The sequence below is a fragment of the Protopterus annectens genome, chromosome 4.part1, assembly GCF_019279795.1.
Source record: "Protopterus annectens isolate FY-2018-M chromosome 4.part1, PAN1.0, whole genome shotgun sequence".
Lineage (NCBI taxonomy): Eukaryota > Metazoa > Chordata > Ceratodontiformes > Protopteridae > Protopterus > Protopterus annectens.
In genome coordinates, this window is record NC_056734.1 from 486,678,719 (window position 1) to 486,706,617 (window position 27,899).

Here is a 27,899-nt window from a genome sequence, read left to right on the forward strand (position 1 = left end):
CTAGAAGTACAAATATACTAGACCTACTAATCATGAATATGAGGAGATGCTGCTCCCTTCTGTGCATTAATGCCTCCCTGGTAAGATCTGATCACAAAATGAGCTCCTTTGTTATTAAAACTAACCAAGAACCCCCATCAAACTCCAGACCTGTTAAGAACTTTGCTAAGGCCAATTACCTCAAACTAAGTGACAGCTTATTAAACTTACAAGCCCATCTGAACCTGGATGACACCGAGGCCTGCTCTGAGCTGTACACAGAGGCACTGTACAACCACATTAATAGCTGCATAGAGGAGGCAGTACCTGTCCGAGTCAAACCTGTGATTACTGGCAAAAATAAACCACCCTGGTGGACCCCTAGTATAAATAGGCTATTCAACAAAAGGGGAAAAAATCCTCTCCAAAGCCAAGAAGGATCAGACAAAACCGTGCAAAAAGACACACAACAGACAAAACAAAGTAGAGAGCTGGTCAAATCTGCCAAAGCAAGCTAAGAGGCAAAGATTGCCTGTGAGGTGAAAGATACCCATATGTTTTTTTTTGTAATTATGTTAGTAACCTCAGGAAAAATGCTCAGCAATGTGCCAAATTAATATTGAACAGCAACACTTAACACCCAGCCTGAAACTATAACAAACCTGCTGGCTGACAAGTTAATTTTAACCCCCCCCCATCACCTCCTACCATACCCAAAGGAATACTAGCCACCATTCCCTTACTGGTCATTACGAGGGAATAGGTCCTTACTGTGGTCACTGTAGCCAAAAACACACCCTCCTCCTTGGGTCCCAAAAGCATTTCAGGATACTTCTTAAATAGCTTGAAACAGAATCTATTAGGGTCACTAGAAACCCTCTTTAACCACAGCCTCGGGACGGGTTTGTCCTAGAGGAATGGAGGACTGCAACAGTTGTCCCTCTGCACAGGGGGGTGCCTATGAACTGACCCAGGGAACTACAGCCCCATAAGCTTAACCAGTTTTATCTGCAAGGCCTTGGAGAGAATTATCATGGACCTGATCAATAACGACATAGGAACTCTCTAAACACTAGACCAGACCCAATTTGCCTTTGTCAAAGGGAGGTCTGACTGCTCAATATGGTGGACTTATTCGAGAAAGTCACCAGGGCCATGGATGAGAGGGTAGAATGGTACAGACTGCTTATCTAGACCTGGTCAAAGCTTTCAGCACAGTCTCTCACTTGGGTAATCATAGATAAACTTACTGAGTTTGGCATAAACCTCTGCATCATCAGATGGATAGCCAACTGGCTCACTGACAGGACAAATGTCCAGGTATGTGAGTCCACTTCTGATGAGAAACCAGTTACCAGTGGTGACCCACAGGGATCAATGTTGGGACCCCTCCTTTTTGGTATATACTTCTCTGAAGTGAAGGCCAATGTTGGGGCATCTGGCTCACCAAGTTTGCCAATGACTGTAAGCTGGTAGCAATCAGTGAATTCCTGAACAATGTTGACTTCCTGCAAACAGGCTTAAAAATGACAAAGAATGGTGCCAAAACCATGATCTGAGACCAAATACTAAAAAATGCATAATCTTACCTTTTGGTAAATCCGATATCCCTGCAAATTATAATATTGATAGCACACTCTAAAAGTAGATCCAGTGGTAACTGACCTAGGAACACAGATAGATAGTAACCTAAACTTTGACCACCAGTTAGCTACAGTAGTGAGTAAATCCTTCTGTGTAGCGCAACTTATATAAGTAAATGCATGACATCAAGATCAAAGGAAGGCATAGTGCCATTCCCTCATCAGGCCCATAAGTGAGTACAATGCTCCCTTCTACATATACCTAACCAGGTGCTTACACCAAGTGGAGTGGCCCTAGAGGTTTCTCACTAAAAAAGAATTACAAAGTATAAGACCCCTATCTTATGTAGACCGACTAGAGGCCCTATACCTTTACTCCATCTCATATTGTTTATTGAGAGGTGACGTATGCCTGACCTACAAGACATTCTCTGATCCAGCCTTAATGAAAATGTTACATATTCACAAGAACAATTATATGAGGGTTTACGAGTTCCATGGAGCTGAGTCTTATTTGTGACTCTAACAGAACTTGCTGGAGAGACGGATTTGTTTCCCAAAAGCTATCTCGTATATGGAATAAACTTCCCATCTTCATAAAACAAAGCCCATCCCTCACTGTGTTTAAAAAGTATTTGGATAAATGGATTGAGAACTGTAAATTCACTCCCAGGGTACTGCCCATCTCCCTTATGGACAGAAGCAGTCTGTCAAATGACTCAGGGCTCCAACAACCAAAGACACTCACTACCCTGATACTACCCCATCCCATATCTGGGGAATTCAGATATAATGCTGTCTTATCCTGGATATAATTGGCCAGGCTTGTAAAGGCTTTTGTGCCATTAGCCTAGTGATCACCTATGAACCTGTTAATGGGGAGAAACAGCTTGTGTAACTTAACCCTTCCACTCTTCTCCTAGATAAATTATTTCAACTCTTTATTATTTGTCATCCACAACTTTTCTAGTTAATAAAAATGTGCCTGATCTGTAAAAACTAAAGGGACTAAAAACATGTTGACTGCTTGAATGTTACTGTCCATATCCACAGTTAAGAATGTCCAGTTTCTTCATTCTTGTATTATCTTCTGTTTAGTCACACATATCTGATGCAACAAAATCTTTTTAAGCCATACACTTAAATAGCTTGTCTTATGTCCCCATAAGTATGAGTATTGCTGAACCATTTTATGTGAGTGCATAATGTTGCACCATAGCTTTTGTTTTATCTTTCTTTATTTTATACTCATGAAACTATATCAAAATGATCTGATAGTCTTCGCCATCCACCTTAACTTATGGGTTGTCAGATCCGAGGCTGGTGATGCTACATAGTATCTCCAAGGTTTGAGCTTCATTCCCATGATGTACTACTGTGCCCAACATCCTCAAATCTCATTTGCCTTGCTGGGTTGCAGACATGATCTAGAGAGTTCTGTAGCAAAAAGTTTCAGATAAATGCTTTTTCCAGTTTTTTTTTGTCCTTTATTTTAGCCAGACCTCTCCCTTTTTCTGTGATTTTCGTCTTTGTGGTGGATTACACTGTTTAAAAAAAAAAATAGTTTCTTTGCTGGGTGTAGGTCTTCTCCTTACCCTGTTTAGATTAGAGGGAGTTTAAACTAGCCACATTTGCCTTTATGGTAATTTTTTTTCTTTTGCTGGTTATTCTTTTTATTTGTGTGTGTTGTAGTATTTCATTTGCCTTATGAACCTTTCTCATCATGGACAAGACTTAAGGTTCCAAAAAGTGTACAAAATTTGGGTGAAAGATTCCCCCGCAGGACCCACACTCCCAGTGCTTCTGCCCCCTGGATCATCCCACCTCAAGGCTGAATATAATATTATGATATCTGTTAGGACTTCTGTGTTAGAGTCCTGGTACACAGGGAAGCTCCTTCTCCATTGTCTGCCACTCCTTTGTCTCACAATTTTTCAGAAAATGCAAGGTGCAAAAATAGGGGAACAAATAAAGAAAATGAAAGAGAGAGAGAAAGAGAGAGAAATAGAAGACTAATGAGAGAAGGACGAGTGATTCAGAGTCAGAAGCGTAGCTGGTTCAGCCAGTGCCCTGAGCTGGTACTGTGAACCAGAGCGCCCCCCCCCCCCAGCTCTTCCTGTGAGGAGAAAAAAAAGGCACTTCACTGTAATAAGCCAATCACAATGGTCGGATTATTACAGTTATATCTTATAAAAGCCAGTATTGCATTAAAGAGAGACTGGGATCAACTGATCATGCCCCCAAAACTTTGCACCTGGGGCAGTTGTCCCTCTCTCCCTGTCATAGCTACACTATTGTTCATAGTCATCATTATCAGAAACCTCTGTTCCAAAGATGACATGATCTCTGACTCTTCCTGCATTGGCTCCTAGCTCAGAGCTGTCACTAGACAGGGCATCAGCTGTGACCCAGAATCTGGGGGTCTGTATTAGTTCGCCAAAATGTTATTCCAGCGAACAGCTATTCATTGACCCCTAATCAGTGAAAATCATGTCAGCGCTTTGCAGAATTTACAATGGGCAACGAAATAATTGCCCGAAGCACAATGGACCAACTTGTAGTTGACTTGAACCCACCCAAGTGGGAGGCTACTCCTGAACCCCCCCCCCCCAACTTTATATACCAACTCCGAGATCGGAATACAGGGAAAAAAAGGGCCAAGGTCTGTAGTTGTCTCTTGTGCTTCAGGCAACTATTTTGTTGCCCCTTGTAAATTCAGCGAATCACTGAAGAGATATTTGCTGATTATGGGTCGATAAATAGGTGTTCGCTGGAGTAAAATTTCGGTGACCTAATCTAGACCCGAGAATCTGGATCCAATTATATTGTCCTAGACCCGGTTCCAAGGAAGGTCCTGTTTTCAGGCTCCAAGTCTTTGGAGAGAGAACTTTCAATGTTCATAGGCTCCAGACCTCTCTCGTGCATCATTCAGGCCCATATAGTCCTCTAGGAATATTACAGACATAAACAGGGAAAAAAGGATGAGGGCCTTTATGAAGCCGAAATTGATATGGGGGATATTCCCTCTCCTTCTGCCTCGAGGGCAGAGAGAACTGGTCAATATACCCCTTGATTATTTGTTCCCTTGCCTGTTTTTGTTTAGGATCCATTGGTCTTGGATCCAAAATGCCCACTCTTATGCTCCACATCATTGCTAACGACATGGGAGCCTTCAATGCCCACCATGGCACTGACGCACTCAACTCCGAATTTGTCAAAGCTGACAGCATCCTGGAGCAGTTCCTTCAGTGTAGAGGGTCAGGATTCAGGCTCAACTCTGATTTCTTAGAGCAGTCCCTCCCCGGTACCTCAGCTCTGAAATGTTTGGCTCTGGTGTTGGCCTTGGAGCCTACTAGGTTGGGTCATCTGGCTCTATCATTGGTGTTCAAGGTCTTTGAGAAGAACCTTCGCCAACATCCTGCCATAGAGGGGGACACCCCATATATTTCGGATCCAGTCCATACTCCCTCCACTTTCTTCAGCCTCTTTTCACTTTTCATAGAGATAACCTGCTCTGAGAAGTCTTAAGAAAACCCAGCCACAGGGGTCTTCCAACACTTTTAGTACCTCCTCCATGTACGCGCTCTCTCACACACACACACACACACACACACACACAAAATGCAAGAGGAGTCCCTTACAGAGGAAGCTAATTTTGATGAATGGGGAAGGGTTCCTAAGATCTCCCCATAAAGACACCTTATTCAGGTAACTGATGGAAATCATGATATGGAAGGGAGGTTGGACCACTAGTACCTTACGCTGATGAGGTGGTATTCCACAAGGCTTTTGGAGCAGGCCTATTTACTACCTTGGTGGTCCCTCCTGTGGATAAGCTTAATCTGATCGCTCAAAGAGCATGGAAAGATCCTGATGTAACGGAGTTCATACTAGAAACTAGATACAATCCTTTCAGCTCCTTAGGATTGACAGCATTGGAGCAAGGATTCCACAGTTGACTTTTTATAGTCACGGCCATGGACACCAAGGGGGGGTTTCTACTAGGGTAAAAAGGGGAAGTGTAATAGACATCACTCGAGACAGAGACCTTGCTTGACTGTCCTGCTTTGGCGTCAGTTGAGGGGGGCACATTTCTCTACATAAAACTGGGAGAACATCACTTAGGACTCATGGATATTGAGCATTATCACAAGAGGCTGTCTAACCATTCATTGGAAAACCAGCTTTACAGCAAAAGGCCCTTCCAATTGTGTCAACCAGACAGACAAGGCCAGCAGCCCAGGAAATATTAACCCAGCACTCCCCTAATATATTAGCACTCACTGAAACATGGCTCAAGCCACATGTTAAAGACACTGGACTACTCCCACCAGGCTACTATATAATTAGAGCAGACTGAACTCACAAAAAAGGGGAAGGCGTTGCACTAATGTATCCCAATACTTTCACCCTGCTCCCTTATCCCAAATCCATCTTCTCCTTCAGTACTGCTGAAATTCTCCTAGCCACTTTAAAACAAAGTAATACCAAACAACTATGCATTGCTGTACTGTACATTCCACCAGGAAATAACATCCCCATTTTAGAAGATTTCCTTTACTGGATCTCTCTAAATATCTCCAACAAAACCATCATTCTTGGAGATACTAATACAAATTTGCAAAGTCTAAATTCCAGCCACTCTACCAACAGTATAAACCTTTGTGGTTTTTACCCAACTTATCTCTGCCCCAACTAGAATTTCTTCTAGTACAAACCAAGGATCCACACTAGACTGGATCCTTGTTTCAGATCCCCAAAAATTCACCAACTCTGGAACCCTACCCAATAATTTGTAACCATCTGCCCACCTACACTAACAGAACCATAACCCTTACCTGTAAAAACCCCATTTATAAAACTTCACTTAATTTGTCTAGCTTCAACCAACAACAATTTAACTCAATAGTAAAATCTATGAACTGGTCCCCACTAAAATCCTTACCATTAGATGATGCTGATAGTTACTTTAACAAAACATTCTTAGCCCCCCACCACTCAAAAAGAATAAGAGCAAATCGTGCTCCCTGGCTAACCAAGGACACACAATACCTACTAATAATAAGAGACAAATTCTGGCATAAATGGCAACAAACATAAACTGAACTAAATTACCAAATGTAGATACATCAACGCAACCAAGCAAAAAAAAAAGGTTAACAAAGACTAAAAGCACTGTTTCTCACATCAGCTAAGCTCCACCAAAAACAGTCCCAGAAAATTCTGGCATACCATTTCTCAGCTTCTTAATCCCGGAACCAAAGAAAACCGACCCCCTGCCACCAGTAAAAATCAAAAAACCCATCCAAAATAGCTGAAGCATTAAACTTGCATTTCATTAACAGCATTCTTAATCTACTCAGTTCCTCCAACCAGCCCTCAAACTCTCACACTGATCAAAACCCCATCACCTCCCAACCTACAGCTGAACCCCCTCCTCATCTTCCCATCTCCCTCAGTATTCACCCCCCTGCTCACCAACATCTTCCTCTCCTTACTCTCCAAGCAATACCTACTCACCACATACATAGCTTACTCCTCAAACTAAAACCATCTCCCTCTGCAGACAGTCTCCCACCAGAATATTTAAAGCTCGCCTCAGATGCCATAGCTTGTGCAATAAGTGTACCCCTGAACCGATACTTCACACGGTCCTACATCCTCACCTTGTGGAAAAAATCCATAATAACCCCCCTTCACAAAGGTGGAAAATCCTATGACATTACCAACTAGTGCCCCATAGCTATACTATCTCCCATATACAGACTATTAGAAAAATGCATACATAAACAGCTACTTAATCATACCGTACAAAACAAACTACTTACCCCTACCCAGCGCGGCTTTAGACCGTCACATAGTACAACTACTACATTAGTCTCCTTTACAGATATAGTAAACAAAGCCAGGGATGCTGGTCTACTAACATCCATAATATTTCTTGATCTGTCCAAGGTCTGACATTGTTTCCCACCCCTTAGTGCTACAACTCTATAACCTCGGTCTCTCCTCTACTTCTCGGTTATGTTTCTGCAATTACCTGACTGACGGACAACAGTGCATAAAATGGAAGGGAACCCTCTCAAACTATCTACCAAATAGCACCAGTGTACCACAGGGGTCCATTCTCAGACCATTATTATTCAATATCTTTAACAACCTTCACACCACCTCCAACCAAAGTACCCTTGTACAGTATGCCATGATTGTATCATCATCTTTTCCTCCAGTAACATACAGTGGATATAAAAAGTGTACACACCCCTGTTAAAATGCCTGTTTTGTTCTGATATAAAAAAGTCAGACCACAATAAATCATTTCAAAAATTTTCCCACCTTTAATGTGACCTATATTTTATAATTCAATTGAAAAACAAACAAATCTGTTAGGGGAAAAATATAAAAAATAAAAAAACATACAATAAGCTGGTTGCATAAGTGTGCACAGCCTTAAACTAATACTTTGTTGAAGCACCTTTTGATTTAATTACAACATTGTCTTATTGGGTACACCTGCCATCAACTAGAGACTCTGATTAACCCCAAATAAAGTTCAGCTGTCCTGGTAGGATTTTCCTGACATTTACTCAGTTGCCTGTTACAGCAAAAGCCATGGTTTGCAGAGAGCTTACAAAGCATCAGGGGGATTTCATTGTTGAAAGGTATCAGTCAGGAGAAGGGTACAAAAAAATTTCCACATCATTGGATATGCCATGGAATACAGTGAAGACAGTCATCAAAAAGTGGAGAAAATATGGGACAACAGTGACGTTGCAAAGAACTGGATGTCCCTCCAAAATTGATAAAAAGACAAGAGTAAAACTGGTAAGGGAGGCTGCCAGGAAACCTACAGCAACACTGAATGAGCTGCAGGAATTTCTGGCAAGTACCGATTGTGTACTACATGTGACAACAGTCTACCATATTCTCCATATGTCTGGACTATGGGGTAAGGTTGCAAGATGGAAGCCTTTTCTTACACAGAAAAACATCCAGGCCTGGCTAAAAATATCAAGTCTCCCAAAAGCATGTGGTAAAATGTGTTAAGGTCTGATGAGACCAAGGTTGAACTTTCTGGCCACAATTCCAAAAAGTACATTTGGCACAGAAACAGCACTTGGTTTCACCAAAAGAACACCATCCCCATGGTGAAGCATGGTGTTGGCAGTATCATGCTTTGGGGTTGTTTTTCTTCAGCTGGAACTGGGCCTTTAGTCAAGGTGGAGGGAATTATGAACAGTTCCAAGTACCAGTCACTTTTAGCCCAAAACCTTCAGGTGTGTGCTAGAAAGGTGAAGATGAAGAGGAATTTTATCTTTCAACACGGCAATGACCCCAAGCATACATCCAAATCAACAAAAGAATGGCTTCACCAAAAGAAAATTTAAGTTTTGGAATGGCCCAGCCAAAGCCCAGACCTAAATCCAATAGAAAATCTGTGGGGTGACCTGAAGACGGCTGTGCACAGGAGATTCCCCCGCAATCTGACAGATTCAGAGAGCTTTTGCAAGGAAGAGTGGGCAAATATTGCCAAGTCAAGCTGTGCCATGCTGATAGACTCCTACCCAAAACGACTGAATGCTGTAATTAAATCAAAAGGTGCTTCAACAAAGTATTAGTTTGTGTGCACACTTATGCAACCAGCTTATTGTACATTTTTTATTTTTTATATTTTTCCCCTAACAGATTTGTTTGTTGTTCAATTGAATTGTACAGGTTATAGATCACATTAAAGGTGGGAAAAGTTTTGAAATTATTTATTGTGGTCTCATATTTGTATATCACAAAAATCTGGCATTTTAACAGGGGTGTGTACACTTTATTTCCAATGTAAATTCCCTTCAATATCCAACCCAAACTGCCTTTACTTCCATTGAGACCTGTCTAAACAAGGCACAGCTCCTGCTTAACCCTAATAAAAAAAGCATCTCCTTTTCACACCCAGTAATACCTCAGCCGATTTCAGGATCACTTCTCTAAACAATACTCAACTAGAAGTTGTTACTGAAGCCAAACTGCTAGGAGTTACCATGGACAATAAGCTCTCCTTTGATCAACATATTCACAATGCTGTCAAAAAACCCACTGCAAACTTGGAATGCTATATTGGCACAAAAACTTCATGAACCCAACCACCAAAACCACACTAGCCTCTACATATCTTCTTCCCTGACTTCTCTGTGGTGCTTCCATACTGAGAAACATTCAGACTACCTTAAAACATAAACTAGAATCATGCTACAATAAAATTGCAAAATTTGCTGTTAATGCACCCACAACATACACCACTGTACTGCTCTCAAAACCCTCAATTGGTTAAAACTCCCACTCCTCCTTGACTAACTACAACTTAATATGGCATACAAAGTTATATACCAAACTGATAAATGCCCAGCTCTCAACAAGCTCCTCCAAATCTACATTCCCACCAGAAATCTTAGTTTTGAAGACAAACTACTAAGTCTTCACAGACCATTCAAAAAAGCTGGTCAATGTCTATATTCCTACACTGTAGCAAAACTCTGGAATGCCCTTCCAAACAGCATTAGGATAATTCTTAACCACAAGAATTTCAAACTTACATTAAAAAAAATCAGCATAACACCTACATCTGCCCCTGTTCCATATCAACATAGCAGCTCCTATAACTTCAACTTAGCCCCCCCCCCTTGCCACTAATCTTACAAATGTACTTACCCAAACCTCTACCTTTCTCCTTATCTTCCTAAGATCTGCCTACAGCCTACCTAAAAACCCCACTTCATTTTATTTGCTCGCTATTCAGACTTTGTACTAAATTGGAACCAGAACAACAACATGTATGACTTGCATGTATCTTAATTCTTTTACGCTTTGAAATATGTACTGCTGAGAGAATTTTCATCTGGCATTATGCCTTTAAAACCACCCATAATATGTAAACTGCACTTCCTTTGAACTGCAACTATTACTGCATATCTAATTTGTAATATGTTTTATTGTTGTATAATTATTTTTCATCTTTGTAAAATGTTTTTTATTTTCTACTTGTATTTGTATTTTCATTATTGTACTTTGTGGAGCTTTTCTCTCCAGGCATCTGCTGAAAATGGGTTCCTGACTCAGTTGGATTTTCCCTTGTCAACAAATGTCAAATAAATAAGTAAAGCTGGAGTTACTCATAGTTCTCTTTAGTACCCAAAATTAACAAGGACATCAGGTCATTTCTGGACCTAAGCAAGCTAAACAAGTTTATATGAAACTGTTCCTTCTGGATGTTCATGGTGTAGTCCATTCTACCTCTGTTGAATAAGGATGACTAGATGCAATCTGTGGACCTTCAGGATACCTCCTGTCATGTGAAGATTGCGAAAGAGTCCAGAAGGGTGCTCTGCTTCTACTAGGGCGCTAGTCATTTTCAGTTCAGGGCCCTGCCACTAAGTTTCACCACAGACCCGTAGGTGTGTATGGCAATAGTAGCAGCACACGGGAGTTGCAGGTGTTCCCATACCTAGATGATTAGCTCATTACTGCCATAACAAAGTAACCATTAATCTGTTGAAGAGACTGTGCGCTTCAGTTCTGTCCATCCTTATGAGTCATGGCCAGCCAAGACAAGTCAACAACTAGAGACTACTGAAGTCTTGGAATTCATAGGCTGCCATCTGGACACTACCACATATATAGCCAGGCTTCCTTAATCAAGACTGACATCTGTACTTTCTCAGGGTCCAACAAGTACTTTCATCTCCAACACCTGAAGCATCCTTAATTTGTCAGTTACTGGGGTCTGTGATTTCCCCGCTTCCATTTGTGAGATTTTTCATGAGAGTGCTCCAGTGGATTCTGTCAGTTCAGTGGTCTTTTCTTGCCCATCTTCTGCATCAATAGATCAAGCTTTCTGACATACGTTGCCATCACAGTTTGTAGTGGGCGAAGTCTCCTTTGGTCTTGCAAAGCCACACCTTTGTACTTCCACCTCTGACAGTCTCTGTTAACACAGACACATTCCTGCTGGGGTGGGAGGGACATTATGATGGAAGGAAGGTCCAAGGAATATGGTATGCTTTGTAGGCAAACATTCACATCAGTGTTCTGGAGATGAGAGCAGTTCCCCTAGCATTGCAGGTATTTCAGGACTGCCACCCCAGGGTGTGATTTGCTTCCAGACAAGACGGCACTTTGATAGTCTGGTACAGGGAGAACACATTCTTACCCTTTGTGTTAAGAGGCCATGAGGGTGTGCCAGTGGGTGATGGCTTCCCAGCACATAAGACAAGACAAATATATTAGTTGATAGGCTAACCAGGATCTTCCTCAAGCCCAATGACTGGTCCTTCAATCAGTCAGTGGCAACAGAGATTTCTGCAGGGGCAGCCTTTCTTGCAACCTTTTCTCCACTCCCACCAATACCAAATGTAGCACCTACTTCGTCTTTATCCCTAATCAGTGACATGCAGTGGCAAACGTCCTAGCATACATCTGGCCATCTAGACTCCTCTAAACTCATCCATCTACTGCTGTTATGATCAAATTTATACAAAAAGCAGAAAGATGCAAGGCAAAGGTAATCCTTATTGCTCCCCTTTTCTCCCGACTACTTATGGCCTCATCCGCTACGCACCTTGGGTCCTGAATCCATTACAGAATTAAACCTCAATGTGTAACTCACTTTAAAATTGAAAATTAGAAGGGGTAATATAGAAAAAAAAAGAGGTCAAATAAAAAAACAAGTCAAAGCCAGCAGAACTGTGATCTTGGGGACAATCGGAACAAATAAAAAATATGTATACCAAAAAGTATAATCAGTAGATAAACACATTTACAAAAAAAATTAAAAACTAATGCCAAGTCAGATAAAAAGTTCAAAGAAGAAATCAGACACTACAACAAACCATAAACTAGTACATTCTAAAGAAAATTAACCAAAAAACAAAGTAATAAACCAGAGTCCACATACATGGCGAAAAGTATAACCAGTAATTAAAACACTATCCAAATCCAAACAGGAACACAATGAAATAAAAGTTATTAACTAAATGTTAACACTTTAGGTCTCATTAAGAAGAATGTGAAGCTGTTTAACCACGGAGAACATCCACAGAAAGTAAAAAAAAAAAAAAAAAAAAAATAGCAAGGCCAAGAAAAAGGCAGGAAGGAAGTTGTGGTGTATATGCTGCTCCAGGCACATAAAATAAGAATAAAGAAATCTGCAATAGACTTAAAATAAAAATAAGAACAAAAATGCTTATGAAAAATGGCACCTTTAATCCTCAGGGTAGAAGGGCGCTTTCACTGAAAAGGCATAATCAGATCATATTAAAACACTGAGTCTGCAGGAAAGGAAAAATTCCAAATAAAAACAAACAAAAAAAAAATACAAAAAAGGCATGCAACTAAATTATAAAAAAATTTACGTAAATATAACCATAGGAGTAAATAAAAGCCAAAGCAATGATAAAAAAAATAGAAAGCATTGAATTCAAAATAAGGTAAAACAGTAACTAGAAATGTATCAAATACCAAACAAAACCAAAAACAGGAATGGAAACTGGTAATCAAAAAAAAAAAAAAAACTAATGAAAATAACTTCTAAAAAATAAATAATAATAAAATATATAATAACTAAAACAAAAATACAAATAAAATTGCAGCTGATGTTAAACAGTGGTACTGAGAACTTGTATTGCTAAATCAAAACATAGAAAAATAAAATATATAAAAACATAAACATGGAAAATAAAAATGTGAAATTATATGAAATATAAGTGAAACATACAAGCGACCATAAAAATAAATGTTGGAATAGAAATACAGAAGGAAAAGTTAGTGATATGTCTAATCAAAATGATATAAACAAATGTAAAACAATACAGATAAACTAAAATGAATCTTAGAGCCCTATACCAAGGCAAACCAAGCCATCCAAACACAATAAAAATAAAAAAGTCCAAGCCAGGTAATAAAAAAGTCTTAAATAATATGCTGCATATGTCAGCAAAAACATCTTATGATCGAATTTCTTGAGCTGAAGCATACTGTTGATAGAACATGCACCATTAAGTCTAGGTGGAGACGAATTTGCCTTACTATGTATGCAATTCAGATGCTCTGCTCACAAAATGTGTGTGTGTGTGTGTGTGTGTGTGTGTGTGTGTGTGTGTGTGTGTGTATATATATATATATATATATATATATATATATATATATATATAAATTTCCTTAGTTATAGCAATTTGTTCATCCAATATTTGAATGAATACCCCTGTAGTGACTTTTTAAAATCTGCTCACTCATTTTATCTTTATTAATTTGATATCCCTAGAAGACGTGAAACACACACAAAATTTCCGCAACTCTGAGATGTCATTTATCGGGTACAAAATAATATCATCCACAAATAAAGCCAATTTTTTTAATTACCATACCAATTATATATTTTTGAGTCCTGTATTTTCTTTGCTAATGGCTCTAAATATAAAGTAAATAAAAGTTAGAGGGCACTCCTGCCTCATTCCTGTGTTTAAACACAACTTAACAGAGAAACCATCCCACTTGAATTCTTGTTTGTGATCCTTTATTTATCCTTCTAATTAACTTTATTGTATCAGGGTCTGCAAATGCTTCCTTTGCTCTACTCATAAAATACCAGAATGCTCTGTTGAATGCTTTCTCTGTATGGAGACCCACCAACAGCAGCAATATTTTCTTGCATCTTCTTCCCTCTGGATCATCTTTGCTCTATTAATGTAATATCTTTGTCTGCCTGGCCCTCCACAAAACCATAGTGATCCATATCTAACAATTTTGGCAACACCTTTGCCATTCTTTATTTAGCTAGTTTAGACCTAGGCAGTTTATTAACATGAATTAAAATTGAAATGGGTCTATATGAAGGTAGGTCTGATGGGTCTTTACCATCCTTGGGTAGTACAACTACGACAGCTTTCTTCCAAGTTATTACTGCTTCCCCTGCTTTTAAAATACTGTTACACAAAGCCTTCTAGATCTGTATCACTTTTTTCCCTCCTAACATCCACTTCCACAGGAATACTATCTGTTCCTGGAGAATTTCCTGAAGATTGATTATACATCACTGTTTTTATATCATCTCTTCCTATTTTTATTGTTAGTTGTTGAGCCTCATCTTCCCCTAACTTTTGCATAATTTAGTCTCCATAAATATTTCCATTTGTGCTTTTGCTTGATTTCTACATTTCTCAGCTTTATACAATTTTTCTTAAAATTTCTGAAATATCTCTAGCGTCTCTTTAGGATCTGTGGTTATTTTTCCTGGTGTGGGCTTCCTAGGTTTGGTGACATCCCTTCTCTTTTAATTGCCTAAATTGTTGGCAAGAGGATTTCTAATCAGAAGTATAGTGGACTATACTTTTCAAATTAGAGTGAGAGAGATTTTCTCTATATATAAAAAAAAAACAACAAACCTGGATAATACCTTCTCAATGCCACAATTCACAGCTACTCTACTTTTAAATTTCTTGCCCAAGCTATGGCAGATGAAAACATTTTTTGAATTCATGAATTACCAGAAAGGGAGGGGGAGACACTTAAAAGTGCCAAGATTGTTGCAATTTTTTTTTAATTGAAAGACCCTTTCAGGTAAGCCCTGATGTCCCTGCCTTTTTTAAAAAACAAAAGAAAAGCCAGGATTGAGATCTCACTCACAAGTCTATTACTATACATAAAGGATTGGTTGTCTTGAATACCTCTTGATTTCATGGATGCCTTTGCTTAAAGTAAAAGGACATGCTTCTTTTCAGTTTTTCATTGGTCAGTGTGAAGAGAACCAAAACCACACAAGTCTTCTGTGGGGTTCAGATAAAGAAATGTTGTCCTTACATTTGAATTCCTTAATAGGATCAAGCATATGTCTAAATGGCTGCATTTTCATATCCCCTCACAAGAAACACTCTGTGAAGGTCCTGCAGGTTCTTAATGGAATTAACAGTCTCTTTAAACACATGATCTATTCTTTCCCTGTGATTTGATCACATTCCATCTAGTCACTTCTGTGTGCATGGACTGCATGCCACTGTAATGATGAAGTAAATTAACCTGGGTAGGCTTGCAATAAAGTCATGGTAAAGTTCTTGTGAGTACATCCACTTACATATGATAAAATCTAGAAAACTGTCCTTTTGCAAATCATAATAGGTATTAAATTTCAAAAAATTAATTGAATGTCCATTGTAAAGAAAAATGTGCTTTAAAGCAGCCTCAGACCCTTCCTGTACAATACAATTATAATAGATAAATATTGGATAGCTTTTAATGAGTCTCCAGAACTCAGAGTTATACCCTGTTTATTTCTCCCATTTAGCCAAAGTAATGTTAGCAGGGAAAGGGATCATAGCTCTACTTGTAACAATTCCACATTTTTGCTTATAGTTGCTGCCCTTTAAGCCAAAACGATTACTGCTCAGCACCAGATGAAGTAAGTTCGAAAAAGGGTAACCTCACCTGGGAGGCCTGTGGTTATCTTAGTCATGGTCTTTGTCACAACCTCAATGCAGTATTTGTATGGCAGCACTTTGTACAGCACCATTAAATCAATGATCAGTAAAAGAGAATCAGCAGAGTTGGGAACTGTTTATAATTTTCCTGAGAAAATCCAATGAGGCCAGAACAAATGAATGAATAGACAAGGAGCTAAGAGTTTTGTGTGGTATTCGAGAAAAAAATCTTCCCTGGTTCTGTGATACCACTTCCTCCAGCAACAACTGGTCTGTAATGTGGGTCATGAGCATTTCTGTGAAGTTGGGAATGTCAAAAAAATTCAGCAGCTTTGGATAAGTGACTGCTAAAACATCTTGCAGTATTCCGTTAATGAATTCATCTTGATAAAGCAGTTGGGATGAGTTGGGAATAGTCTTATATGCAGCAAAAACAGTCTCAGAATGTAATTTGTGATAAAAATTGTGTTACTGAGCATGTCTTCAATCTTTTGGTTGTACTATTCTTGAAGATCTTGTTTCTGGCCGCAGTTGTTTTAGCCAGAAGAATTTTTGAACTTCAGGCCTTATCATGCAAGCCTTCATATTTGATTTTTCATATGGATAGGGTCTCGCTCAGTGCCAATCCTTTCTTTGTACCTTAAGTGGCTTCTGAATCAGCACTGAACCATTCTCTTTATTTGCTAATATATTTCGAACTACTTAACTATCTGTCTCCTTTTTGAAAGTTAGACAGGAATCCAAAGTTTCCAACAAGTTGTCCAGATGATTAACAGACTGCATCACCTTTGTTTTTAGTTCCAAAGGATTATCCCTTCCACCTAGGCCAAAAGGTCATTTCACCAAGTCAGTTTTCTACAGAGACAGGGTTTTCTTATGAACCAATCCTTCATTTTTACCTATAGTGGTATTCAGATTTACTTTGAGCCAAGCTGTCCATCTCCCTGTCTTTTTTTCCAGAACCTAAAAATTAGGGAGAAAGGATACTCCATACCTTGGCTATCCACGGATTACTTTGATAATATCATGACAAACAAATTCTTTCAGGAATTGTAATCTGATGTTTGTTTCATGGGAAAATAAGAAAAGGACAGCCTGTGTCAAAGCAGACTATTACTAAGTAGTTGTTTCATGCTGTTGTCTTTTGTTATACCCACCACAACAAGACACTTCCAGGTAGGGTTGTGTCTTATTCTACCAAGGCCTTGGCTTCATCTGTGACTTTTTGGGAAACTAGATCCCTTCTCCACATGTAGGACAGGCTTTTCTTGGACCATGTCAAGCGGTTCTTGGACCCTCATCCTTCTGCTCACAGACAGTCTAAGCTATGGTAGTTTACCCATATAGCTAAGGCTGCTGTAGCAGTGATCCATATGATGAATATAGTACCGTTCTGTAAGTAAACTTACCATAAAAGTAGATGTGCAAATGATCACTACTGCAATAGCTGCTTCCTCTTTCCCTTATTTTTGTATGTTTTTATGGCTAAGGGGAGGACCTTTATTTTTGTTGTCCTATAATTTCTCTTATCAGGGCCTTAGCCTCCTTCCCTCTGTTGAAATGAAAGCTCTGAAGGGCTTGGCACCTAAACCTGAATTTTTTGTGGTTTTGAGCACATGAAAGGTGCCCTGAAGGCTTTGGAAGCTGGCCGACTGTTATATCTTAGCAGAATGTAACCATTTGTAGCTAAGGATACTTCAGCAGTAGTCATTCGAACATTACTGTTGTAAATTTACTTACACAGCTGTACTTTCCCCTTCACGTACTCTGTGATCCGTACACAGAATGCAACAGTAATGGATTGCAATGTAAATAAATTGAAATAGAGAGATGTCCTTCTGTTCTCATGTTGGAGTATTCATAACCTTTGGGTTAGCCTCTGCCTAGCAATCCAAACGTCCAGCCAGTATCCAAAAACTTTAGTCACTGCAAAGTATGTGGGACATCTGACATTGGCCGTAGGGTATGTGGGCCATAAAAGTGATTTCTGCATATACCTTCCTCAGAACGTTTGTGCTTCCAGTCGAATGGCAGCTTATCTTGCTGTCTCTGTCAGTGTATCCTGCGATTAAAGATAAGTATCTCATTTGGGCCTTTTTTCTTGTTCTTTTTTAGTCACTGCATGTCTGCCCAGGTTCTTGTCATCCAGAAAAGGAAAGTGTAAATGCGGACGTCAGATCCCACAAAAGGATGCCTACAACCTGTGTCTGTTCTGCCTAGGGCCCAATCATGACCATAACACCTGCACGACTTGTCAGGCCTTTGTCCCAAAGACTCTTCGTAGCTGTCTGCATATCCTTAATATCTATTTAGGAACCAATGCCTCAAACTTCTTGCTCTTGTGATGAAAGGGCCATCTGGCCATACTGCTGAGCCACCGAAAAAGAAGGCCAAAGTTACCAGGCCTGAGCCTACTGCTGCACCTCTTCCACCCGATGTTCCTCCAGTGGTCAAGGTATGCCTGGAGGAACATACGGAACCAGATGACTCTGGTATAGCATGTAGCATTCCTGAGACCACAAAACCAAGGTCTGAAAGCACGTCTGTTGAGTTTACTTAGATGTCGGGTGCTAACGAGGGGGATCCTCGGCTCTTTGCAGATGTCCAGTCCGGTCCTTCCACCGTTAGTGAGGCTTCGGAACCTAGGCCGTGCTTAGGGCCTATGCCTTCTAGGCCTGTTTCCTCTTTAAAAAGGAAACAGAAAACCAAACATGTGTCTTCACCTCCTGAGAGCTTACCTGATTAGCAGTCTTTCTCTCAGAGCTTGTTCAATGCCTTTATGGCCCTTAGGCCTACCATGGCTGCTTCTCGTACAGCTGCCTCTCCTGCTATCAGCCCTTAGCCTCAGACTGCAGAACCTCTTTCAATAGAAGCCAAAGACTCTTCAGCGGATGCTTTGTTTTATGCTACACAAATGCCTTAGAGGGGAACTCTACTGAGGCATATTCCCGTGGGGAGGACCTTACCTTTGGAGAAACCATCTCTTGGATGAGAAAGGTTTTCAAATCGGGCTCCACAGAAATGTCTGAAGTCCATAAGAGGTACTATGAACTTCTACAAATGGATACTCCTTTTACTTCTGCCATTCCACCAGTCCTACCAGCCTTCATAGACACCTTTTCGGCAACTTCTAAAAATCTTGATTCCCAACTCCCTGCTTCTAGAAAGCCTGACAGATTTTATAAGGTCCCAGAAGGGGCAAATTTTCTTATTAAATGTCCTGTTGCAGATCCTGGTACCATTTCTGTCTCTGCAGACAAACCCTCCAGACTGCTTCCCTGCACCTCTGTCCTTCCTACTTTTAAGGACAGCAAGACTGTGGAGACACTTGGCAAGAAGGTGTACACCTCTGCCACTTTGGCATTTAGGGCCATCAAGTATCAGACACATATTTCTAAGTTCTCCCAGGCCCTTTTAACCCAGGCTTCAAATCTCTTGGCTGATACCGCTGATTTGGTCACAAAGTCACAAATCTCTAACCTGATCTCCGTCTTCACAAGTGACATGACACTCAATCAAATGCAGTTATGCTGCAGAGGCCTCTGCCAGATCTGCAGCTTCAGCCTCAGTGCTTAGAACGTACTCTTGGTTGATGCTCCAAACCCTACCTGACAGTATCAGGGCTAAACTTCTAGATGCCCTCTGGACAATACGACCTTGTTTGGGGCCCAGGTGGCAGAACTTTTCAAAACCCTTCAACAGAAGGGGAAAGAATTGCAAGACTTGAAACATTTGTTTGTGTCACCTATTCCTAAATTCCATAGAAATGATCCTACTAAGATCCAATTCATTAGAAAGCATTCTGCTCCTCCTCTTCTTACAGGCAAAAAGAGTTTCAGAAAACAGCAGCCACTTTCCAGGCCTGCTCAGAAATCAACCCAGAAACTTTCATTTCAGGGCAATGCAGGTTGTCTTTGACTACTTGCCTCCTTTCCTTGCCCTCCACATACTATTTCCCTTTCCCAGAGACTCTCTCACTGTCTCCTTGGCTGGAAAAGCATTACCTCAGACAAAATGGTCTTGTAAGTCGTAGGAAAAGGTTACTGCATGACTTGGGAAATTCCTCCAGTTTTAAGAGGCATCCCACAGCCACCAAAGGACCAGCCGCCCTTATTCCAACCAGGCTTGGACAGCCTCTTCTGTCAAGGGACTTTTCAACCAGTCCCTGCGTCAGAAAAGGGAAGGAGCTTTTACTCCAAACTTTTCATGGTACCAAGAAAGGACGGCCCATATACTTGCCCAACCCAAATGCAGGAAGTACTTATGCTTCTCTGTGGGTTCCTAGCATTTTCAGTTCCCTTCTGTACCCTTTGTACTATCTACTACTCCAAGGGCATTCAGCAAATGTCTGGCTGCAGCGGTAGCCTATTGTCGGGTCTTAGGGATACAGATTTTCCCATACATGGACGACCTCCTGATCCAGGCAAATTGTTACAGTACTCTCCAGAACCATCTCCAGACAGTCATTTCTGTTCTACAGTCTCTGGGTTTCACCATTAACTTCCCCAAATCCAGCCTAAACCCCTCCCACGACCAAGTCTACCTGGTGCGCAGAATCAGGACAGATGTTATGATGACATTCCTCCCAGCCCAAAAGGTGGAAAGCTTGAAGGAATACCTATTGTCTGTCATCCACACCCCTGCAATGACAGCAAGGAAATACCTCAGGCTCATAGGGCATATGACTTCTACAGTCCCCATGTTGCCACTGCAAGACTCCACATGAGGAAACTTCAGTGGTACCCAAGGTCCACATGGACACAACACTCCTACCCCTTGGACCACTCCATTCCTTCCCTACCTTACCTAAGGAAGGAGATCCTTTGGTCGATGGATCGTCTCTCTGAACCCAGGACTTCCCTTACAACCCCTAAATCTAGTCCAGGAAATGTACACAGATGCTTCAGACCTGGGTTGCGGAGCTGCTATGGGCAGCTTGAGGATGCAGGGCACATGGACAGGCCCCTACAAGAGGGAGCACATCAACATCAGAGAGATGAGGCTCTCATATTTGCACTGAGAGCTTTCCAGGATATTTTGAAGCAAGGACCCCTAAAGTTGTTCATGGACAACACCACTGTTCTTTGGTATGTGAAGAAACGGGGGAACAAGTTCATACTTGCTATGCAGACTTGCACTCCAGGCTTGGAAATTGGTGGTCCAGCATGGAGTCGCTCTGCAGGCTGTCTATATTCCCTCAGCTCAGAATACTCAGGCAGACATCTTGAGCAGGTCCATGCCACAATCCCACAAATGGATGTTACACAGGGATGTGTTTCTGGACATAGTCTACAGGTGGGGTACACCACAAATAGATATAATTGCCTCCCCACAAATAGATATAATTGCCTCCCCTCTGAACAGACAATGTCCACAGTTTTGTACCAGGGGTCCCAGCCCCCTAGCGAGGGCGACAGATGCCTTCTCTGTCTCATGGAAGCGGATGTTTCTGTATGCACCCCCCCCCCTTCCCACACTTACAAAAAGTCCTAATGAAATTCAACAGGACAAACCAAAAATCTTGTTGGTGATTCCCTTTTGGCCAAGACAGCACTGGTTCCCCCACCTTTTGCATTTAGCCAGGGGCACTCATCACGTTACCTCACTGAATGGACCTACCCACACAGGACAAGGGATCCCTAATCCATTCCCACTTGGAATCTCTGAACCTAACCCTGTGGCTGATAGAGTTTTGATCCCTTTCAGGCACCTCTACTCTGAGGATGTGCTAAATGTCTTGCAGGAGGCCAGGAAACCCAATACTAGGCGAATCCTATCTGTCCAGATGGAAAAGGTTCTCCATTTGGTGTGTAAAAAGAGAGCTAGACTCTTTGCAAGAAGAGGTCCCCTTAGTGCTGTCTTATCTGTGTGAAATGTTGTGTAGGCAGGGTTGGCTTATTCCTTTATTAAGGCTCACCTTACAGCTATTTCTGCTTGTCTGCCTCTTGACCCTCCTCTTGCTTCAAGACTTCAAGTGAAGTTATTCCTGAAAGGAGTTCTTTCATCTCATGCCCACCAGGTGGTCATTTCCTCCACCTTGGGACTGAACTGTGGGTTAGAGAAGCTCACTGTTGCCCCTTTTCAGCCAGCAGCTACAGCCTGTATAAAGAACTGCACTTGGAAAACTGTGCTATTGGTGGCCCTGACATCAGCCAGGAGAGTTTCAGAGCTCCAGGCCCTCATGGTCATCCCACCCTTTTTAATCTAATGCAAGGATAGGGTAACCCTACAGATCAACTCATCCTTTATGCCTATGGTGGCAAATGAGTTGTCCTTGAACCAAGGTATCCACCTCCCCACCTTTTTCCCACAACCACAAAATGACAGTGAGAGAGTTCTGCATTCCCTTTATGTTCATAGACAATTAAGATTCTATTTAGATAAGACCAAATCCCTTAGGAGATCAGATCAACTGTTTCCTTTCACCCCAGGGATCTGGGAAAAGCTGTGACAAAGCAGACTCTTTCTACCTGGATTTCCAACGCCATCTCCTCTTGTTATACCTTCCATGACAAATACCTGGACTCTAACATAAAAGCCCATTCCACTAGGGCTATGGCCTCCTCTGGAGCATTTTTCAAGGGAATGGACACTGTTTCTGTCCTAGAAGCAGCTACCTGGACATCTGTCTATACCGTCACCGTCTACAATTTAGATCACATCTCCAGATCCAAAGCAGGTTTTGCTAGGGCAATCCTGCATGGATTTTTGGGAAATAGTTCCAAACCACGTACTGCAACATGAGAATAGAAGGACATAGAATAGTTGTGTAAAATATTACCATAACCATAGATGTCCTTCTCTTCCATGTTGCAGTATTCTATCCCACCTTCCTACCGCCCCTGGAAAAGAGAAAAGCTTTGCTGGGTGATTCAGGACTTGTGCAGCTATCCTTGGTCTGGGGTCCAAGTGCGGCTTTCAGTTCCGAGGAAGGTGTGTGCAGACGTCACTTTTATGGCCCGTGTACCCTACGGCCAACGTCAGATGTCCCACGTACCTTGTGGTGACTAAAGCCTTTGTATATTGGCTGGACGTTCAAGTTGCTAGGCGGAGGCTAACCCAAAGGTTATGATTACTGCAACATGGAAGAGAAGGACATCTATGGTTGTGGCACGATTTTACACAACTATTCTTTCTTTCCTTTCCATTCAGTTACACTGTATTCTGCAACATCATCAAGAGGTAGCTGTGTAAATGAAGGGGATGAACCCTTTTGTTACCCCCCCCCCCTCCATGATCAAGCAGTGGAATGCACTGTGGATATAGTTTTGCAATGCAAAACACATCAACAAAATGCATTCAAATGAACTAAAGGACACTTCCTCTCCCTCCCTCTCTTTCTCTCTCTCTCTGTCCGTGTGCGTGTGTGTATGTATGTATGTTTATATATATATATATATATATATATATATATATATATATATATATATATATATATATATATATATATATATATATATATATACACACCCACATGTGTGTATGTTGTATATATTTACATATGTGGATATTACTGCTTTTTGTTAGAAGTGTAGCTGCACTGTTGATGGGGAGTAATAAGTACGTGGCACATGTCCACTTCATCATTTTAATCTGTAATCAATTATTTTTGACACAGGTTCCTGCTGGCACCATTATCGTTGAATCTCTGGACATCATTACCATCACTGTGCCACCAGCACTACCTGCTGCCATGACCGCCGGAATTGTTTATGCACAGAGAAGGCTAAAGAAGATTGGCATATTTTGTATAAGCCCTCAGAGGATTAATATTTGTGGGCAGCTTAATCTTGTGTGTTTTGACAAGGTAAGGGCTTTATTTTTAATGCAGATTGTAGTCCTCTTTCATTTTATACTGGGGTTCCAGTTAAGAGCATTGTCTCAAAAAAATTATTTTTCTTTCACAGTTTATAAAAAGAAAAAAGACTGGAGATCCTAACTACCATAGGAGCCTCTGTATAAGCATGGGTAGTGTAGTGATATTCCACTTGCAAAATTCTGTAATGATTTTTGACCTGTGCCATTATGACACCCCTTCACATGATCCAAAGTCCCTTGAAAAGCTTAGTGGGTGACTTGTAATGGCTAGTCATTGTCCCTCAGACCACTTACCTGCTAGACCTTGGTTCCTCTGATGTAGCCCATTCAGCCGCCACGGACCAGGGGACAAGCCTCATCATCTGCAACTGTTCCATTGTCTGATTCTGATTTGGGTATGGGATGGTCCTTCATGGGGTGGCTGGGGAAGCAGATCTCTTGCCAGGGGTGAAGTGCCACCCCCAAGACGGTCTTGTTCCAGGGACATCCCTGCAAAGAAAAATGAAAAGGTTAGATATGGCTCATCTGAGGACAAGTCTTTTGGTATAGATGATTTCCTTACCCTAGCCAGGATGTTAATACAGGCTGTTAATCCTAGAAGTCATAAATTCTTACCAGAGTTGGATCTCAATAAAAAATTCTTGAGGAATGCTTGTCATATGACTTACATTGGTGGAGAGTGGGCTTCCTGTTCTTTCCCAAGCCTAAAACTCTGATTCTGAGGAAAGCTAGTCCTCTCCAGCTCCCTTGGAGTCTTACTTTTCAGAAGCGATTTCCACAGAGAATGATGTATGTTTCTGGGAACAAGCAGATGCTTCCCCTGAACTAAGGAAATGCTGTGATATGCAAGTGGATATGCCATATACTTTAGCCATCCCTCCTATTTTGCCAGCCTTGGAGGATGTATTAAATGCTGCCTGTAATAACAGTGACTATCAATCTTCAGTCACCAAAAAGGCAGATAGAGGTCATAAGGTACTTCTGGCTAGTAAATTCTTGTTTTCTCATCTTAGATCTGACCCAACTGCCATTTCAATTTCTTTGCCAACTGGAAACAGACATTTTGTCAATACTAACACTTCTTCTGTGGATAAAGAAGGTAAGGTATTAGAGAGATTTGATTTATCTTCTACTTTAGCATATAGCATACTTGGCTTCCAAGCACATATATGGAAGTTTTTTTCTTAGTTGTGTAGATTGCTTGAGGGGAATACTCTGCCACACTTCCTTCAGAAGGTTGCTCCTGTCTTATTTCTGACTTGTCTGAAGTATCTAATGCTTCTTTGAAGTGTGTTTACAGTTGTGCAGAGACTGTGTCTAGGGCCATTGCTGCTGCTGAGCAGGTTTGCCTGAGTAAGTAACCAAAAGTTTGCTGATGAAATAGTCTGAGATTTTAAACTCTACTTTAGATAAGGGGATTTCATTTGGCCCTTCTGCTACTTGGGTCCTCAAGCGGTTTGAGAGATGGAAATTAATTCAGGAAGTTTCTAACATTTATTTTTTAAATCACCCTTACAAATCTCTCAAATTCTGTACTTCCTCTAAAAGACAAAATAAGCAGTCCTTGCCACCCACTGGCAAACTTTGTACTAAAAAGAGATGTTAGGAAGGGAACAACAAAAAACAGGAATCCTTGCAGAAAAAAGGGTAGTTTAGTCATTCAAAAATAGAATACCATCATCCTCCCCCCCCCCCCCGCCAGTATCTCTGTAAATCTGCCCCAGAAATTGTCTCTCAATATTCCCCTTTGAAAACAGGTTGTATTAGACTCTTGGATGAAAAGTAGTTTAGGAGGATTACATTTGGCACTAGATATACATTTCTCCTTTCAGTGTATTTCTTCCCATCCCTCTGAAACAAGAGATGTTAAGTTGTCAATCTCGCCTTCATTCTTGCTGGATGGGTTCGGAGCCGACCTTCGGCTCCGACTCTGCCTATACTAAAGCTTGAGAGCTATTTATACCGGCTCGAGGCTACCCTATATCCCATAATGCTAGGGGCTAACTACCCAGATCTCGTTTGCCGCTTACAGCTATGAGGTGCGTTTACTACCGGCTCTTCAGGTTAGAAATTTTCTGTTAAAAAAATTGCTATTTTTAGACTGGGTTTTTCTTAGTTTTAGTTAGCGACCATCCCATTAGCTTCCCATTCATAGCTAATCCCCCTTTAGGCCCATTTTAATCCCTTTTAACTCCTTTTTTAATTCCCTTGTTATAGGATTAGGCCTTTGGGCCTTTTTTTTTTCTGCCTTGTCAGTTTATTTTTTTGTGACTGACTTTATCGTTAATAGGGTGTCTGTGTGTGTGTGTTTAGTTTTTTGTAAAGATGTCAAAAGACACCAGGGTCTCAGGCTTCAAGAAGTGTGACTCGTGCTGTCAGAAAATGTCGCTGACAGATGGTCACACTTCTTGTGTTTATTGCCTAGGCCCTCTGCACCTGCAGGACTCTTGTTCAGTCTGTCATGCGTTCAGCCCAAGAGTCCTGCAGGAACGCAGAAATAAATTGATTTTGAGGGGCTTGTTAAAACCTGAAGGTTCCCCGACCAAGTCTTCGTCGGGGAAGCCTTCAAAGCCATCTAAGCCGTCGGCTCCGAGCTCAGAGCCTTCGACTGGTGGTTCTCGAACTGCTGTCTCATCGGCTCCGGTTGGAGCCGATGTTTCCAAGACGTAGTCTTCTTCATCGGCTCCGGCTGGAGTCGATGTTCCTCAGATTCAAGCTTCTACATCAGCTCGAACCGGAGCCGATGTTTCCGGGACACAGTCGGCGCCGATAGTGGTGTCGGTGCAGTCTGCCAGCCATAAGAGGTCCAGATCTCCATCCTTGGAGTCTGTTCACTCGGCTCCGAGGTCTCCCTTACTCTCGGAGCAGAGTCATCGAACCCATTCTCCAGGTCATCCAGGCTCTCGGACCACGACCTCGAGAGGGTGGTTAGTAGACGACTTAAGTCTCAGGCACTAGCCCAAATGCTTCATAGCCCTTCTCAACAGACAGTGGCTATCCCCACTCCATCTTCGATTCCTCCTCCGACTCTTCCTCTGAGTTTGGAGCCGGAGCTTGTTGGAGCCGTGGCCGTCGACATGTCAGAGCCGATACCTCACATTTCGGCTCCGTCGTCGGCTCCGGTCTCTTCCATGGTCACATCCTTGGAGGGATCCGGGCGCATGGACTTCCTCATCGGCTCCGAGTGGGCGAGTGGCATCGGACCCTTGTCCGACCCCGTTCTCCCTCTCAGAGCTTCGGCGCTGGTAAGTTCGGCCCCGATATCGGCTTCGGAGCTGTCCCTCTCGGTGCCGGGTGGGGTCCTTATTTCTTCGGAGCGGGGACCTTCTACCCTGCCTGATAGGGGCGCCTTCGAGGTCATGAGGAGCGTGCTGGCCCCTGTGCCTGCTCCACGGTCGGCTCCCTCAGCTCCTCCCTCTGTAGTGCCTGCTGTGGTCTCTACCCACCCTCTCATTCCTGACCGTAGAGATCCTACGCCTCAGGTTTCCCCATTGGGAATATCCTCCTCTTCCGAGGTTTCCCCTGATCCGTCAGAGGAACCCCCTCGGAAGAGGAAATGTAAGAGGAAGCATGTGGACTCCCCTGGGTCCGTCACATCGGATACCGACTTGGATGAGTCGGAAGGGTCCCCACGGTCCCCCTCTGAGGATGTCTCCTTTTCAGACATCCTTGAAATCCTGAAGCAGAGGGAGAACTGGTCTACCCTTAACCCTTCTGAGGACGAGTCGGTTTACCTAGAGGCTTTCGGCTCTCGCCCTTCCACCTCCTGGGTGTCTCCGCCTTTCGACCCCCTCATGGAAGTGGTGGCGCGGAAGGTGTGGACGGCCACTGACACGATGGAACCTACCCCACGGAGGCCTTCCAAATTTATAACAGCCACTTTGGACAAGCAGTTTTTAGCCAAGGGTGTCCCGGTTGATGCCATGGTGGTGGCTGCAACCACTAAGAAGGAACTGGCTGATCCTTCAGTACCTGTCCATCCTCCTAACAAGGAGTCTAGGACTATGGATAGGTACGGCAAGCGGATGTATTCTTCAGCGACCTTTGTCATGCATTCGCTGAATTA

General features: G+C 41.9%; 1 protein-coding gene across 1 annotated transcript in view; it reads left to right on the plus strand.

The window, feature by feature from the left end:
* ATP13A3 (ATPase 13A3) overlaps positions 1-27,899 on the plus strand; it is a 2,707,264-nt gene that overhangs the window by 1,247,984 nt on the left and 1,431,381 nt on the right. The window contains exon 14 of the mRNA XM_044070296.1: positions 23,634-23,822. Within this exon, the coding sequence (XP_043926231.1) occupies positions 23,634-23,822 (189 nt within the window). The remainder of the gene's footprint in view (positions 1-23,633; positions 23,823-27,899) is intronic.